Source organism: Mandrillus leucophaeus, unplaced genomic scaffold (genome assembly GCF_000951045.1).
Source record: "Mandrillus leucophaeus isolate KB7577 unplaced genomic scaffold, Mleu.le_1.0 Scaffold339, whole genome shotgun sequence".
Taxonomy (NCBI): domain Eukaryota; kingdom Metazoa; phylum Chordata; class Mammalia; order Primates; family Cercopithecidae; genus Mandrillus; species Mandrillus leucophaeus.
In genome coordinates this window covers 3,083,686-3,102,238 of record NW_012103576.1, presented here as the reverse complement: position 1 = coordinate 3,102,238, position 18,553 = coordinate 3,083,686, and the positions used below count along the sequence as shown (strand labels likewise).

Here is an 18,553-nt window from a genome sequence, read left to right as displayed (position 1 = left end):
CACCTCGCCCGGCTAGTTTTTTGTATTTTTTAGTAGAGACGGGGTTTCACTGTGTTAGCCAGGATGGTCTCGATCTCCTGACCTTGTGATCCACCCGTCTCGGCCTCCCAAAGTGCTAGGATTACAGGCTTGAGCCACTGCGCCCGGCCCTAAATTGATCTTTAAGTAGACTCATAATTTGAAAATTTGCTTTGAAACAAGCTAGAATAAGTGCAAAAAATTTAACACCAGTTAACATTTCCCTGGAATAAAAGGGATCAAATAAACCAATTAATCTATCATAAGATAAAAGCATAAAACAAAAGATTAGTGTAAAAGATGAAAATTAGAGAATAAACACAATGACTCAAGTTCTGCTCAGTAGTTGTAAAAAGTAACTTTTTCTCATTTGCTTGGTCTTTATGCCAGATAAGTGATTATCATGTAAATGTGTAAGAGGGTTCTGTGATATGGTAAATTTCATACTTAAGATTAAATTTGTATTGTATATCAGAAATAAAAGATATTACCTTAAGTTCTTCAAAGCAAGGCTCATTTTATTTTTTCTGTTGCGCGGTCGCTTTTGCTTGTAAGAGGGTTTTGCTTTGGACTTAGCTATACGTCCTCTTGGCTTACTTGTATGAGCTTTACTTGCAGTGGATGTAGGTGCATGAGGCTTTCTTGTCTTAGATCTACCGGCATTAGATTTTCTAGGATTTTTAGCAGTTGTATTTTGAGATGTCGGAGGTGTGACCTGAAGAAAAGAAGTGCCTGGAGTACAACCGGAAGGTGCAGTTGGTAATTTTGATTGGAGAGGTCCAAGTGAAGCTCGAATAGTAACCTATAAAAACAAAGCCAATATGTATTTTTAGAAAGTAACCATCACATTAGTATTAAAAATATCATTGTAAGCCCTCACATTTACAGTAAATTGGTTTTTGACAAGGGTCCCAAAACATTTCCAATGGGGCAAAAAATAGTCTTGATGAATGCTGCTACAAAACTGATATCCATGTGCAAAAGAAAGAATTTGAATCCCTACCTCATATTATATACAAAAATTATCTCAAAATGTATTAAAGACCAAATTTTAAAAGGTAAAACTACAAAACTCTTAGAAGAAAATACAGTAGTAAATCCTTGTGAGCATGAGTTAGGCAATGGTTTCTTATATAATGACACCAAAAGCACAAGCAACCAAAGAGAAAATAGATGAATAGGCATTTCTTCAAAGAAGATATACAAACAGCCAACAACCACACGAAGAGATAGATGGTGCACATCATTAGTCATCACGGAAATGCAAATCAATTCCCAAATGAGATGTTCCTTCACACCAACCAGAATGGCTGTAATAAACAGACAATAACAAAATAACAAGTATTGGCTAAGACATAGAAAAATGAGAACCCTCATACACTGCTGGTGGGAACGCACAACAGTGTAGTTATAACGAAAAACAGTTTGGCAGACCAGGTGTGGTGGCTTAGGCCTGTAATCCCTGAACTTTGGGAGGCCAAGGTGGGCGGATCACTTGAGGTCAGGAGTTTGAGACCAGCCTGGCCAACATGGTGAAACTCCATTTCTTTTAAAAATACAAAAAATTAGCCAGGCACGGTGGCAGGTACCTGTAATCCCAGCTACTCAGGAGGCTGAGGCAGGAAAATCACTTGAACCCAGGAGGCGGAGGCTGCAGTGTGCCAAGATTGCACCACTGCACTCCAGCCTGGGCAACAGAGCGAGACCCCATCTCAAACAAAACAAAAAACAAAATAACAAAAAAAGAGAAACAGTTTGGCAGTTTCTCAAAATATTAAAGGTAAGAGTTATCATTTGACTCCACCATTGTATTCAGAGGTATATACCCAAGAGAAATGAAAACATATGTTCACACAAAAACTTGTACATGAATTTTTACAGCAGCATTACAGCCGAAAAGAGGAAACTTTTTCTGTTGCACTCTCGTTTTTGCTTGTAAGAGGATTTTGCTTTGGACTTAGCTATACGTCCCCTTGGCTTACTTGTATTAGCTTTACTTGCAGTGGATGTAAAAATTCCAATAGGATAACTGTGTTTTCAAAAAACAAATGACCCAAATGGCAATTTTGATTGGCAGTTTACATGTTTCTTACCTCATCATATGATTTACAAAGGCTTTGTTACAGTTAGTATTTTACTTGCAAAAACTGCAGTGGATGTATATAGAAAAGAGAATTATGCCCACCAATAGATGAAAGGATAAATAAAAGGTAGAATATCTATGCAGTGCAGTATTACCTACTGCATATTGAAAGAATGCAAAGATGGGTGATCAGAAAGAGAAATGGATATGCCCACCAATAGATGAAAGCATAAATAAAAGGTAGAATTTCTATGCAGTGCAGTATTACTCAGCCACAAAAAAGAACGAAGTACTGGAACATGGTACAGTATCAATGAAGCTGCAAAACACTATGCTAAGCGAAATAAACCAGTCCCTAAAGATGACATATTGTATGATTCAACACCAAACGTCCAGAATGGGAAAATCCATAGAGACTAAAAGCTGACTAAAGTTTGCACAGGGCTAGTGGAGGGGAAATAGTGAATGCTAAAGGGTATGGGGTTTCTTTTGAGGGTGATAAAAATGTTTAAAAATTTATTGTAGTGATGTTTGCCCAAATCTGAATATGCTAAAAACCACTGAACTGTGTACACTGTAAATGGGTAAATTGTGTGATATATGAATTATATCTCAATAACACTGTTACCAAAAAATCACTACAATACAAAAAGTTAAAATCATTATTTTGAAAGTGGCAAGTATAAAACTGCAATCAGATAAGCCTTCCACTTATTCTAAATGGTGGAAGCCTTCCACTTATTCTAAATTTATCTTGATATTTACTTACTGTTGTAATATTAGTTTTATATTGATAACAATTGTATGTTAACAGATATTAACGAATAATTAGGAGTTAGTACAAATTAGATGAATATCGAAAGAGCACATTCCATAGCTATTTTACGCTTTGACAGAATTAAAAGGGGCCGGGTGTGGTGAGTCACACCTGCAATCCCAGCACTTTGGGAGGCCAAGGTGGGTGGACTGCCTGAGCTCAGGAGTTTGAGACCAGCCTGGGCAATTTATCTCTACCAAAAATGCAACAAAATTAGTTGGGCATGGTGACATCCACCTGTGGCCTGTGGTCCCAGCTTGCACCTAGGAGGCAGAGGTTGCAGTGAGCTGAGATGGCACCACTACACTCCAACCTGGGTGACAGAGAGACCCCGTCTCAAAAAAAAAAAAAAAAACCCTAACTAAAAGGCTTTCACAAGTAGAGAGGTCAAAATGTAATACAGAGGCCTGAATTACCCTCTGGTAACTATAAAACAGATTTTCAGTAAATGTGACCTCTTCCTGGTGGATCAGGGGGCACGATTTCTGCTTCCAAGGTTATGGTGGAGCTTACATCAATTCATCATACAGCATGGTAGTTATAATAATGCTCAGAATTTCCTTAATGGTAACATATAAAATTTATCATTTACTATTTGGGAAAAGAAAATGTTTGTATCTACTGGTTAATAATAGAAAACAGTCACCCACTAACATTCTCTTTAATCATTTGACTACATTCCCCCCATGTACTTGAAGAACAGCTTCTGTGAAGTCCTATGAAATATATGAAGTATCATAGAAAAGCACTGAAGCAGAACTTGTTAGCTTGCAAACTGAAAATAAATTTTTTGAAAGCACTGGAGAAGTCAAAAAAATCCAAGTTTAAGAATCTTAGTACTACCTCGTCCTAGCTACATGACCCTGAGTAAGGAATTTAGCCTCTCTGAACCTCTTCATCTCTAATACGGGGATAATACTTGCCTTGTCTATCTCATTGGATCACCACAAAGGTTAAATAATAAAATGCATGGAAAGACACACTGAACACTTAATTCTAAAGTGTTATAAGACATATAGTATCATTATTACCAATATTACCATTACTACTGGTATCTTATTAATAAGGGAAGATGTGAGAGAGGACTGTTCTGCCTACATTAACATTCTGCATGTCTAATATCAACATGGAACAAATGGATTGCACAGAAGATGCCAGATGGTATATCTTACACTAGATATTCAGATAATTGTTTTATATTATTTTTGTTAATTTAAATGGCAGACATACTCGCATTCAAAAGTATGTACTCCAAATGAAATACAAATATGTGGGGATTATCTCACCTTGGATTATATAGCTCTTCACTGGACAAAATATTCAAGAGCTAACTTTACGTAAAGAAGTCAGAGGGCCAGGTGTGGTGGCTCATGCCTGTAACCCCACACTTTGGGAGACCGAGGCGGGCAGATCACTTGAGGCCAGGAGTTTGAGACCAGCCTGGCCATGTTGGTGAAACCCGGTCTCTATTAAAAATACAAACAATTAGCTGGACATACGCTGCACGCCTGTAATCCCAACTACCTGGGAGGCTGAGGCACGAGAATCACTTGAACCCAGGAGGCAGAGGCTGCAGTGAGCTGAGATCGCGCCACTGCACTCCAGCCTGAGGCATAGAGTGACTGTCTCAAAAAAAAAAAAAAAAACAAAAAAAAAAACTTATGTATATAAGGCAAACAAGGAGAAAGAAATTTGTAGTCTGATGTGTGCTTGCTCATGAAAAACAGCAATGCTATGCTATTCAGGAGCAACACTTGCTTCTCTGAGAGATTAGTAATACCAACTTCAACAAACCTATGGCATTCAAGGCACTACGACAGATGCTGGGGACACAAAGATAAATATAATTCTTGATCTTAAGTATCTTATAGTCTAGCAACTGAAAGACATACACATTGACAACTGGAATAGCTCAAAAACAGCCTACAGAACATTGAAACAACCTGTCGACTTAGTCTACAATCTAGTTGCACTAGAAATACCCCTCCAACAAACCACGTCAATCAACTAATAAAACACTGGTTAGAAGTTTTTCTTTACAAGCATAAGAAGGATAAAACCTAAAATTAAAGTCTTAATAACAATCAGACGTCAATTTTAATACTGTATTCAATAGATAAAACCAGGCAGTAGTTTGTTTCTATTATCATACAAAATGTTAAAAATACAGCATATTTAAAACTCACTTTTGGGGTGCATGTGATATTTTGATACAAGCATACAATACGTAATGATCATATCAGGGTAATGGGGTATCCATCACCTCAAGCATTTATCATTTATTTGTATTAGGAACATTCCAATTCCACTCTTCTAGTTATTTTGAAATATACAATAAATTATTGTTGACTACTGTTGCCCAGTGACCTTCCTAACACTAGATCTTATTCCTTCTATCCATAATAATAAAAAATAAAAAAAAAATTAATAGAATGTGCAAAAAACCACCAAAAACCCCCTCACAAACTCACTTTTGTTCCAGGAGGCAATCCTTCTAGTTCTTTAGGCTTTATAAATGTACGATGCTGTGCCTTATGTTCAGCTTTCTCCTTGCTGGTCAAAAATTGTAGTCTGCATTTTGGGCAACGATGAACCCCTTTTTTCTGTTTACAGAAAAGATTAGATATAATAACTTCCACCACCACAAATCCTAGGACCTGAAATTGCTCTTAATTCTAAAATCTAAATAAATTTACAACCAGAATTTTATCATCTCCCACCACAGACAATTCGAAATGATCTATTATTTAAAAGTTCTCCTTGTGTTAGTATTTGAGTTTCAAAAGCATTAGTTACCATATAAGGATCAAACATAAAAAGTATATAATTAGATTTTAATTGGAAAAGTTCTATACTGATTGTAGTGGCATAAATAAGAATGGATTCCAATCTATTGTTTGAGAAACCCTTGACTAAATTCCTCCTCAAACCCTAGTCCCATTATTATTTTACCAATGGGAAATAGGACCCAAGAGAAATTTGTCACTTGCCCATAGCTGGTTAGTGTTCTTTCTACTATACATTATCAATTGCAATCTTTATGTATCTGTTCTCATTAATTAAAATATATTTTATATTATTATAAATTTAGAACAACAAATACAAAAGAATGCTTTCTTTAAAGATGTATCTCCACCAGCTCATCATTATTTGCATATAAAACACAAACAATCTTTTAGGAAAACCAAATGAGGTAACATGTATGAAAGTACCTAGTAGAGTTACCGGTGCACAAAAGGCATTTGCTAAATAAAAGCTCTTTACAAAGTTCAAAGCAATATATAAAGATAAGGTGTTTGCATTACTATTTTAGTTTGATCTTCAGACTATTTTAGAAGTGTGGTGTACTGGATCATACCATAGGTACAGTAAACACAAACAGATTTACCTGTAGGTGCTCAAGAGAGAAGGGGAAAGAAGAAAAACTCAGCCAAGTAACAGACAGTAAATTAAGATGATGGATAGAATGTTTCTCTAGAGTATAGTTCCCACAGATTTTTTCTCTACCTATACCTCATCCAGTTTCATGGCTTTAAATAGCATCCACCCACTGCCTACTTGACATCTCTTGATGTCTAATAGGTATTTCAAATCAACATGGACAAAAAACTTGAACTCTAGATTCCCTCTCATTCATCCTGAGTGGGGAAGGGCACAAAATCTGTACCTTCCCTACTCTTCCCAATATCTCAGTATATGGGAACTAAATTCTTGCAGCTGCTCAGGACAAAAATACTTGGTCACTCTGAACTCTTCTCTTTCTCTTACATCCCACATTCAACAAATTAATAAAACCTGTCAGTGATACCTTAAAAAAATTTATAATTTTTCAATTTCTCATCACCTCCAATCACTGTTACCATACTTCTCTGAGCCACTTACGAGGACTCTTGCAATAGCCTCCTATCTTCTCCCTATTTCTATCCTTTCTCCTTCTACAGTCTATTCTTCCCATAGCTGTCAGAGTGATCTTAAAATGTTACAGATCTTTCACATGGTTAAACCCTCCAATGGCTTTCCATAACACTCCAGAATCCTGACTCTGGCTTACAAGTCCTTAAATGATCTGGTTTACATTCTATTGCTACAACCTCATCTACTACTACGTTTCCTCTCACTTGTTTACCGTGCTCCAGCCACACTGGCCTTTTGCTCTTCCTTGAATATCCTAGGTGTATGTTCACCTCACTGTCTACCTACTACTGTTCCCTCTACCTGGAACATTCTCTCCCAGATGAGTAAGCCACATGATTTACTCTCTTATTCCCTTTGGAGAAGCCCTCTTTAACCACACCATTTAAAAAACAGAAACCACTCCTTCATCTGAGCCCTGGCATTCCCTCTATCTATATTTTCTTCCCATGCTACTTACCATCAGCTGGCACACATATACATTCAGACATCACATACACACACAAATCCTTCTCTACCATGATGCAAATTTTAGCAAGCACAAAGCTTGCTTTGCTTACTTCTGTATCCCCAGTACCTAAAACAGTCCTTGACATTTATTAGGCACTCAAATATTTGTTAAATAAAGAAATAAAGTGAGGCAAGAGACTGACAGAGTACAAATGAGCAGCAGTCACAATTTAACTAGTTCAAAGTGTCTGCCATTTCATTCAATGAGTATTTGTCCAGAGCCCCAAGATGGGAGACATTAATCTACTATTCCCTTAGTTGGACTCAAGTCCTGCATATCTCTCTTATGTATGTATGCTTGCATTGTGCGAATGATCGCAGATGATTATACTTTTTTTTTGTTGAGATACAGTTTTGCTTTTGTTGCCCAGGCTGGAGAAAAATGGCGTGACCTTGACTCACTGCAACCTCCGCCTCCTGGGTTCAAGCAGTTCTCCTGCCTCAGCCTCCCAAGCAGCTGGGATTACAGGCGCCTGCCACCACACCCAGCTAATTTTGTATTTTTAGTAGAGATGGGGCCAGGCTGGTCTCGAACTCCTGACCTCAAGTGATCCACTCCCCTCGGCCTCCCAAAGTGCTGGGATTACAGGTGTGAGTCACCATGCCCAACTAATACATTTTTAAAATAAAATGTTTAACAAAAGAAACAGTAACTTGTTCCAAGGGTAGAGAAAAAGTTAAGTGTTGAACTTCTTCACATGCATACTATATGGTTTTGGGTGATACGAGAGTTTTTTTTTTTTTTTTTTTTGAGACGGAGTCTCGTTCTGTCTCCCAGGCTGGAGTGCAGTGGCATCATCTTGGCTCAATGCAACCTCTGCCTCCGGGGTTCAAGCGATTGTCCCCCCTTCAGCCTCCCAAGTAGCTGGGATTACAGGCATGCACCACCACACCCAGCTAATTTTTGGTAGAGACAGGGTTTCACCATGTTGGCCAGGCTAGTCTCAAACTCCTGGCCTCAGGTGATCCACCTGCCTCGGCCTCTCAAAATGCTGGGATTACAGGCATGAGCCACTGCGCCTGGCCAATTTGAGGGATTTTCAAGGGTAACTATCTGTAATTTCTGCCTTTAGACCTAATGTCAATGTGGAATATGAGTCTACAGTGGAAGCTTGGGCTAGAAATCAATTTTTGGCTCCACCATTTATTAGGGAATGTGACACTGGGCAAATTACTTTCTATAAAGCTTTGTTTCCTCAACTATAAAATGGAAACAATCATATACCTGCCTCATAGGGTGGCTGTGAAGATTAAACAAGATAATGCATGTAAAAGCACCAGTGGCTGTCAAATGGTAAGTGATTAGTACATGTTAACTGCTTATTGTTATTATTAAAGAGCTAATGAGGATATGTAACACATCTGGAGTCTTTCAGCCTTTGCTAAAAAATGTATAAACTGCATTGCTAACTCCAAAATCACTCAAGACATAATAATATATTATTTTTAGGAAAAAGTTGCAATCCAAGTCTTCAAAAAGAAAAAAATAAATTCAATAATTCTTATTATATAAAATTGCACTAATAATGCCATCTCAATTACAAGCTTATAATACTGGTCAGCTCAGGTTTTTGAGTCTTTTGTGAATAATTATGCAAACTGAAAATACCTTCAGAGAAGCCTGATGATCCTCATCAATAGAATCTTACCTCTTCACTGCTGACTGCCTACTCTTTAGGTACTCCAAACTTAACAAAAAAAATTGAGCACCTGAAATGGACTGAATGCTTGTGCCCCCCCTCCCCGCCCCCCAATTCATATGGTAAAATCCTAATTTCCAATGTAATGGTATTGGGAGGTGGAGCCTTTGGAAAGTATTTAGATTATGATGGTGGAGCTGTCATAATGGGATCCTTATAAAAGGGACCCCAGAGAGCTCTCTCCACCCCTTTCCCCATGTGAAGAGACAGTGAGAATATGGCCATCTATGAACAAGGAAGCAGGTCCTCACCAGACACTGAACAGCTGGTGCCCTGATCTTGGACTTTACAGCCTCTAGAACAGAGAGAAGTAAGTTCTTGTTGTTTAAGCTTCCCAGTCAGTGGTATAATAGCATGTTATAGCAGCTCAAACAGACTAAGATAGCACCTGTGGCACCTCAGTGGTCCCTAAGACTACTCCCAGATGTGATGATTCAGCAGAAGGATCGATAGGACTTAAGACACTGTTATACTCACGGCTATGTTTTAGTACAGTGTAAGGGTACAGAGCAGGATTAATAAAGGAAAATGATGCACTGGATAGCTTCTAGAGGATTACCAGGTGCCAACTTCTAAGAGTTCCATTCCAGTGGAGTCACACAGGACACAATCCCTCAGCAATGAACTGCAGCAATACGCATATAATCCCTCAGCACTGAACTGCAGCAACACCTATAAAGTGTTGCTTGATGGGAAAGCTCTCTTGAGTCTAAGAGCTTAGGTTTTTCATGGGGGTAAGCCACCAAATTTTCAGATGACTCCCTCCACTGCAAGAAAAGCAAGTGGTCACCATAACCGTATTTTTTTGGTGTAAATTTTCTTGACAAACTGTTACAACATGGCTCAAGGTTCCAGGCATGTAAAACACTCTTATCAATTAAGAACATTTTAGGAGCTCAATTTCTAAGATTTAGCCAAGGGGCACTTACACAAGCAGGCACTTCTGAAATTGTGCAATATTTGAGCAACTCAGACCTGTTGGGTAACTCTTTCCAATACATACAGTAAGTTAAGGCATACAATTTAGGGTATGAAGAATGACTACAGATCAGATAAACCACTTATGAGACACAGCTCACAAAGTGGGTTCACTGTGTCTTTCTTACCTTTCTAAGCATGTTATCACTCCTTTCGAATCTACATGTATATCACTCTAGAGCTTAGTAAAGCATAGGCGAAAGGATTATGTTAGAAGACCTATAATTAGACAGTCAGAGATACTGCTTTATGTTCCATTCTTCTTTTCAAAATTGAAGGCCAAAAAACGAAATACAGACCACCAAGAATAGTGTTTCCCAAACTGTACACCTCAAGAAATGTTAATAGGTACTGTGCAAATAAAGGGCTCAAAGGTTAAAAATGTTTGAGGACCATTACATACTATGTCCCTTGCTTAGAGATTTACAATATTAGCATATTGAAAGCTCTGAAAAGTCTTGTTTTTAAAAATAAAGAAAAAACACCCCTATGAATTTTGTAAATCCAGCCATTCACTAAATTTCTTTCACTAGGAACAAGTTAAGAGGGAAACACTTATTAAGATTTGAGTGAACACTGTTGGGGGAAACCCTAGAAAGATTTTGCCAAAGGTTTTTAAGGGTGAGATGGCCTACCAGGATAAAAAAAAAGATACTGATACCATCTAAGTCATAACACAGGTAATCTGAATGTATTTGGAAATTCTATTTTTATGACTTTTTTTCCAATTAACTACAAGTTGATTTCATGATCATCCAACGACTACAATCAAGGGCCACGTTAGCGCCAGTGCTGAATGAACTTGCCGAGACAATGCAATTAATACTAAGAAAATGTAATGAGCTGATCAGTGAGGAGGTAAAACTCGATTACATGACCAGATTTAGTAAATCCATTGACTTCTGATTTTTGGTAAAGGCACTATTGCTGTTTCAAACACTCAAGAATAGGCCCACTGTTTCATCAAAGTTTTCAGCCCACAGGATGCTCTAATTGGGGAAAAGAATCAGTAAGCATAAAATCAGAATTCAAGGGAAAGATGCAAGCATCAATACTGGTATCCCAGAAATTATACAGCAGAACTGGCAAAAGTCACAAAGGAAGTTACAACCTAAATATAGTTCTCTGGTGTAGTTCACATATCTGGTCATAAGTGTTCTTGCTGTTTCCTTTGTTAATGGCTGCTACAAAAGTTAATTCTGGGTCACTGATGACAACCACATGTCTCATAATAAAAAGTGGGCTAGAAAGTAGAAATAAGATTTCAAGACAAAGAGGAAAACACAAGGCTATGAGTCCTTAATTTTATGTTCCTCCATTCAAACTTATTTTTTCCTGCTCTTGATAAGCACCTCCAAAATCATTCCCAGTCCCACCACCCTTAGGTCCTGAAATATCTAACTTAAGAATTTCATGAATTTTCTGTTTTTTTCCTCCACTTTGGGGTTCCTATTTCTAGCTATCTTTCAGAACTTTGACTATTTATGAGTCTCAGCGTCATCAGAAAGCAAGCAAGGAAAATAAGTGAAAGTTTCACAAGTTATTCAGCATAAATTATAAATTAATTGTGTCATTCGGAACAACTTTGCTTTCTGTTCAGAACAAATCTAACCAATGTTCTAAGTTATAGACAGATATAGATGTAGCTATAGATCTATACATATAGATCTGTATCTTTTCACTAAGACAACATGAACAAATAAGAACTGCTTAATCTCACCTGATGCTTCATGTAATGATTCATGTAGGGGGTTGCCATTTTACTAACTTTGAGGCAAAATGGACATAGCAAGTTCTTAGTGTTTTCATGGGCTGCTCTAAAATGAGCTTCTACATCAGAAAATGTTGATGATCTAAACTGGCAAACCTAGAAATATAAAGAAGGCTTAGTTTAACTTGAAATTTTATAACTTCTTGCAATTACATCAAAGTAGCAATAACGGGTCATCTGTTTGGAAGAACATGTACTACTAGTACAGCTCTGCCGCCTATACAACTAAGAATCATATTACTGCAAGTAACAAAGATAACATTTGAAAGATATCTTTCAAAGTTTAGGCATATATTTCAAAACACAGTAAGACTCTCTTCTTTTCAAATCTACCACCCCTATCTTGATGCGAATTTTCAAGCTCTGCCAAATCTTGTTCTAAAAAGTTTCCTGCTATATAAAACAGAGTACTTTCTTCTTCAGATTTTAAATAGCATCCATGCTATGCCAGTGTCAATTTATCTTTATCTCACTTCCTTGTTACTGGAAGCCACTTCAAATTCTGCAACACTGATCCCAAAGCATTTAAATCGGTTTTCTATAACTAAGAGATTTTCCTATTTCTCTAGCATATCTACAATCTTCCCTATATGATAACCCACATATTTGTCTTTCTCTAGTAGGGCATTTCCTCATCTAGTGCAGAGGTCAGCAAAGTACAACCCACAGGCAAAAGCTACTCCACCCCCTTATTTATAATGCATGAGTTAATCCCAAGGGGGTTTCCACTAATGAAGAGGGTCTTCAATTTTAGCATAGTAACTAATTTTACTTAAATGGCTTTAAAAAAAATCAAAAGAACAATACTATTTCATGGCACATGAAAATTAAACAAACACTTAACTACACAATAAAATGTGTACCTGGCAAACATATGGCATTTCACCAGGTTTATGGGTGTCCTTCATATGTTGTAAAAGAATATGCTCTGTTTCAAATGATAATTCACAGATTTTGCAAATAGCTGAAAGTGGAAAAAAACACATTATACCATTTAAGGATGTGTATAAAAAAGATTCATTTTGTACATCCATAACAACAACAAGTAATAATAATAGTAGAAGTAATAGTGATGTGGTTCTAACAATTTTATAGCTGTTAACTCTGTAATGCTGTTCCAAGGATATATTAGCTTATTTAATTCTTGTAACATCACCGAGGAAGGTACTGTTATTTTTTATTCCTATTTTTCAGATGAGGAACCAGAAGCACAGAAAAATTAAGTAACTTGCTTGAGATCTCACAGTTGTAGTAAAAGGCAAAGTTGGAATCTGAACCAAATCTGTTCACTTCTCAGACTCTAAATCTTAACTAACTTTGCAGTTACTTTTTGTCTAAAGTGTAAATCAAGACAATCGATTTCAAATTTGAAAACCATGGAATCTGGGTGTTCTAATTCAGTCCCCTACACACAATGCATGTTATGCCAAGGAAGTTTCCACTAATGAATTGTTTATAAGAAAGATTTCAATTTTTTTTTTTTTTTTTTTTTGAGATGGAGTCTCACTCTTGTTGCCCAGGCTGGAGTGTAATGGTGCCATTTTGCCTCACTGCAACCTCCGCCTCCTGGGTTCAAGTGATTCTCCTGCCTCAGTCTCCCGAGTAGCTGGGATTACAGGCATGCGCCACCTCGCCAGGCTAATTTTGTATTTTTAGTACAGATGGGGTTTCTCCATGTTGGTCAGGCTGGTCTCTAACGCCTGACCTCGGGTGATCCACCCACCTCTGCCTCCCAGAGTGCTGGGATTACAGGCATGAGCCATTGCGCCCGACCGAGGGACTTCAATTTTAACAATTTTTTTTCTTCTACTTTTTTTTTTTTTGTAGAGGCAGGGTCTTACTATGCTGCTCAGGCTGGAGTGCAGTGGCTATTCACAGGTGCAATTGATCACAGCAATCTAGAGTACTGAACTCAAGGGCTCAAGTGATCCTCCTGCCTCAGCCTCCTTAGTAGCTGGGAGTACAGGCATGCACCATCACACCTGGCTTTAGTAACACATTTAATCTAAGTTTATAAAAGTTATGATTTTTCTTTTCAATTTTGCCCTCAAATTACAAAGTCTACTTCTTATATTTATTTTTCTGTCAGAATTTTTAAGGGTTCCTCACAGTTCGGATGATCAAAGTCAGTAATATTCAGGATTCCAAAGAAACTTTCACTTACTAGAAAACTCATGGGGAGTGTGTGTACTCTCAATGTGGCACTGCAGTTGGAAGGGTGTGGGATACTGCCGGTAACAGTGCTGGCAGGTGGTGTGGTTTTCCCAGCTTTCGTTGTTCTGCTTCTCAAGTTCCAAGTGATGTTTCATGTGGTTCATAAACCTATAAACAATTTGCCAATAAGAGCAAAAATTCAGACTTATAACCAAAGAAAAGTCTCTGAACCTAAATTTTAAAAATGTAATTCTATTACTCAAAATAACATCTCCGAGGCCTGAAAGCCCTCTAGAAAAGTGTGTACTTTAAATAATTTTCATTAAGTGGCTCAGTAAGGTTTTTTTATCTTTGTTTTTAAAATAATCCATTAATGTAGTCATATGAAACATCACTAATTTGCTGTAACACTTTATCATTATTTTAGATTTAAAACTTTTTTTTTGCAAAGAAAAATAGCAGGCTTCTTTTCCATACGTAAAATACTATTTACATTTTAAAATAAAATACTGAAAGGACGGAAACCCTACCACCAAAAGCAGCTACAGGGAACAGACAAATCTTTGAAAGCTTTGAAGGTTTCAGCGCTTCAAAAGACAAACTGCTGGTATATTTTTATTTGTGTCTTGGTTTCTAAATGCATGCAATAGCAATTTTAATGCCTATAATTACAAGAACCTTTTGTTTTATCTAATTATACTGGCTTACTGTTAGCACAAACTATTCATTTTTCTTAGCAGGCTGTGCCCTTTGTAGCACCGTCTGTTTTTCAGTTTTACCGTCTGCTATTTTAGCTTCTCTAAAAGGCTTCTGAAGAGAAGGAACTATGATGTTCAATAGCAGAGAGTACAATATAAATGGACATACCGTTTTCAAAGGGCTTACTAAAACTTTTTGCTGAATTTCAAAGTAGCCATATTCAATGTAAACAATTTTACGACTGGGTCAACTATTTACAATTACGAATCACTGAAGAAAATAATCTTGAAACAAAGTGATAATGTCATCAACCTAGATAGCAATTATTGTGAAGGTTTGGGTTTTTATCTTTTTTTACACCTCCAAAACACTTCTCTTTAGTTTTGGTAAATGTCTGAAATTTATTTTAAAATTGAAAAATTTGAGCTTTAAATAAGGTTAGTATGAAGGAGGTCATGCTGCATAGTGGTTCTTCTGGTGACATGAAGAAAAGTAAGATTCAAAGACAGCTAGAAAATATAAGTTTCTCATGAAACCTCCAAGTTCAATAATAAATGCAGGGAAAAGAAATAATTTCCCCCTAAATTAAAATACATTTTATCTTTTCTTAAGCTATCTGAAAACAATACAATTAGGTGGATCCTGGAGTCAAACTCTTAAAATACAAGAAGGAACAAAAATTTTCCAACATGATAATCTGCCTCTGTTCTTAGTAGAAAGTATTATAATTACTTACTGAGGATGGCACAGCAAAGTAAAGATACTATATTCTTATCTGTCATATTCCAACTTTCAAACAGAAATAAAAATAAATATTTACATACCTAATATTATTTTTAAGAACTTTCGAGCAACTGAAGCATTTAAAGGTTGTGTAAGTCTTTGGCTCTTTCTCAGTGACTCCTTCATGCCTTCCATAATAAAACTCATTGACTAACATGATCAACTTTCCCGTCTCTGAATCAGTCTTATTTTTGTCTTCAGCACATGGATGTTCTGATTTAACAATTACTCCCAAAAATTTAGTTATCATGTCTGGACAACAATGCTGAAAGAGGAAAAAAATATGAGCCTTGTCTATAGCTCTTTTAAAGATTAGATATCAAAAAACGATTGAGTTTACATCTAAGGCCAGATGATATAAAACTATGCTTGGCAATGTATCTAGAAAGATATTCACCAAAATTGTGGCTTCCATTTTTATATATTTTAAAAAAATTCAAACAATAAACACCTACTATCTTAATAAAGGAATAACTTCAAAAACAAATTGAAAACCTTAAGATCAGGGATGTTTATATATCTAATATTTTTTCTTTACAATTTTTCTTTTTAGATGTAAATATTTAATAATAATTTTTTCTTGGCCCAAAATCACCCATTTCACATCTGTGTCAAGATACAGCTCACGTGCTTATACACTGTTGGCAGGAATGTAAATTAGTTCAGCCCCTGTGGAAACAGTTTGGAGATTTCTCAAATAACTAAAAATCAAACTACCATTTGACCCAGAAATCTCATTACTGGGTATATAGCCACTGGGAAATAAATCGTTCTACCAAAAAGACACCTACACTTGTATGTTCATTGCAGCACTATTCACAATAGCAAAGACATGGAATCAACCTAGGTGCCCATCAACAGGGGATTGGATAAAGAAAATGTGGTACACATACACTATGGAATACCAGACAGCCATAAAAAAGAATGAAATAATGTCCTTTGCAGCAACATGGATGCAGCTGGAGGCCATTATCCTAAATGAATTAACACAGAAACAGAAAACTAAGTATCTTACGTTCTCACTTACAAGTGGGAGCTAAACACTGGGTACACATAGACATAAAGATGGAAACTACACTGAGGTCTCCAAAAATTGGGAGGGAGGGAAGAGGGCAGGGGAAGAGAAACTTTCTATTGCACACTATGTTCACTATTTGGGTGACAGGATCAGAAGTCCAAACCTCAGCATCATGCAATATACCCTTGTTAACAAACTTGCGCATGTATCCCCGAATCTACAATAATTAAAAAAAAAAATAGCTCAGGTCGGGCATGGTGGCTCATGCCTATAATCCCAGCACTTTGGGAGGCTGAGACAGGCAGATCACGAGGTCAGGAGTTCGAGACCAGCCTGGCCATGGTGAAACTCCGTCTCTATTAAAAACACAAAAAATTAGCCGGGCATGGTGGCGTGTGCCTGTAGTCCCAGCTACTCAGGAGGCTGAGGCAGAAGAATTGCTTGAACCCAGAAGGCAGAGGTTGCAGTGAGCTGAGGTCGTGCCACTGCACTCCAGTGTGGGTGACAGAGCGAGAGTCTGTCTCAAAAAAAAAAAAAAAGCTTAAAAGGTAGTTTTATATGTCATTATGTATAAACTTGATTATAAAATAACACAGTAATATTTAAGTGAAGCCTGGTTGGAACCAGACTTTGAGCACAGCTAACCTGCTATTCTCCAGACTTAACATGCTAGAAAATGTGTGGAACACAAAGAAAGAAGCATCAGTTACATTTTGAATATCTCAACATATTCTATCTAGAATGCCTAAATATCTGAAGGGGAAATCTACCTCATGAATAAAATCAAGACATCATATAAACTGATCCTAATGTGGAATACTTTCATACAAAAGCCTTTTTTATCCAATGAGATAAAACTAATTTATTTATTGGGTATATTTTACAGTTGTAGAATTTCTCTAGAAGAATTCTCTAAGAATAACTGGAGAAATAAATAGGAGAAACTGTATCTGAGAAAGCGTTAAAATCCAAAATATACGAGAAACTCCTACAACTCAATTTTTAAAAATGGACACAGGAATTGAATAGACAAAAGACGACACATGAGTAGCCAACACGCATGTATGTGCAAAAGTGCTCAACATCACTAATCATTAGGGAAATGCAAACCAAAACTACAATGAGCTATCCCCTCACACCTATTAGAACAGCTATATCAAAAAGATAAAAGATAAGTGTTGGTAAGAATGTGGAAAAACGGGAACCATTTTACACTGTTGATGGGAATTTTATTGGTGCAGTCACTATGGAAGACATGGGAGGTTTCTCAAAAAGTTAAAAATAGAACTACCATATGATCCAGTAATCCTACTTCTGTGTATACGCCCAAAGGAACTGAAATCGGAATCCCAATGAGACATCTGTACTCCCATGTTCATTGCAGGGTTATTCATAATAGCCAAGACATGAAAGTAATCTAAACGTCTATTAATATACAAATGGATAAAGAAGATGTGGTATATATACACACACACAGAAATGGAATATTATTCACCCGTAAAAACAGAAGGAAATCTTATTTGCACCAACATGTATGGATCTGGAAAACGTGCTAAGGAAAATAAGCCAGTCACAGACAGACAAATATTACATGATTTCTGTTACATGAGGAATCTAAAATAGTCAAACTCATAGATGCAGAGAGTGGAATTGTGATTGCCAGGGGCTAGAGGGAGGGGAAAATGGGAAGGTATTAGTCAAACGGTACACAGGTTCAGTTATTCAAGATGAGTAAGTCCTAGAGATCTACTATACCGAATAGTGCATATAGTTAACAATACTGTATTACATACTTTAAAAATCTGGCTGGGTGCAGTGGCTCACGCCTGTAATCCCAGCACTTTGGGAGGCCAAGGCAGGCAGATCACCTGAGATTGGGAGTTCGAGACCAGCCCGACCAACATGGAGAAAGCCCATCTCTACTAAAAATACAAAATTAGCTGGGTGTGGTGGTACATGCCTGTAATCCCAGTTACTCAGGAAGCTGAGAAGGGAGAATTGCTTGAACCCAGGAGGAGGTGGAGGTTGTGGTGAGCTGAGATTGCGCCATTGCACTCTAACCTGGGCAACAAGAGCAAAACTCCGTCTCAAAAAAAAAAAAAAAAAAAAA

The 18,553-nt window shown here is 37.1% G+C and overlaps 1 protein-coding gene across 1 annotated transcript in view; it reads right to left on the bottom strand.

The window, feature by feature from the left end:
* Nucleotides 1–18,553, bottom strand: part of ZNF280C (zinc finger protein 280C) — a 70,562-nt gene that overhangs the window by 16,334 nt on the left and 35,675 nt on the right. The window contains exons 9-14 of the mRNA XM_011988835.1: nt 15,467–15,690; nt 13,954–14,111; nt 12,653–12,753; nt 11,739–11,885; nt 5,390–5,521; nt 510–820 (exon numbers count right to left, since the gene is read on the bottom strand). Coding sequence (XP_011844225.1) covers nt 510–820; nt 5,390–5,521; nt 11,739–11,885; nt 12,653–12,753; nt 13,954–14,111; nt 15,467–15,690 — 1,073 coding nt within the window. The remainder of the gene's footprint in view (nt 1–509; nt 821–5,389; nt 5,522–11,738; nt 11,886–12,652; nt 12,754–13,953; nt 14,112–15,466; nt 15,691–18,553) is intronic.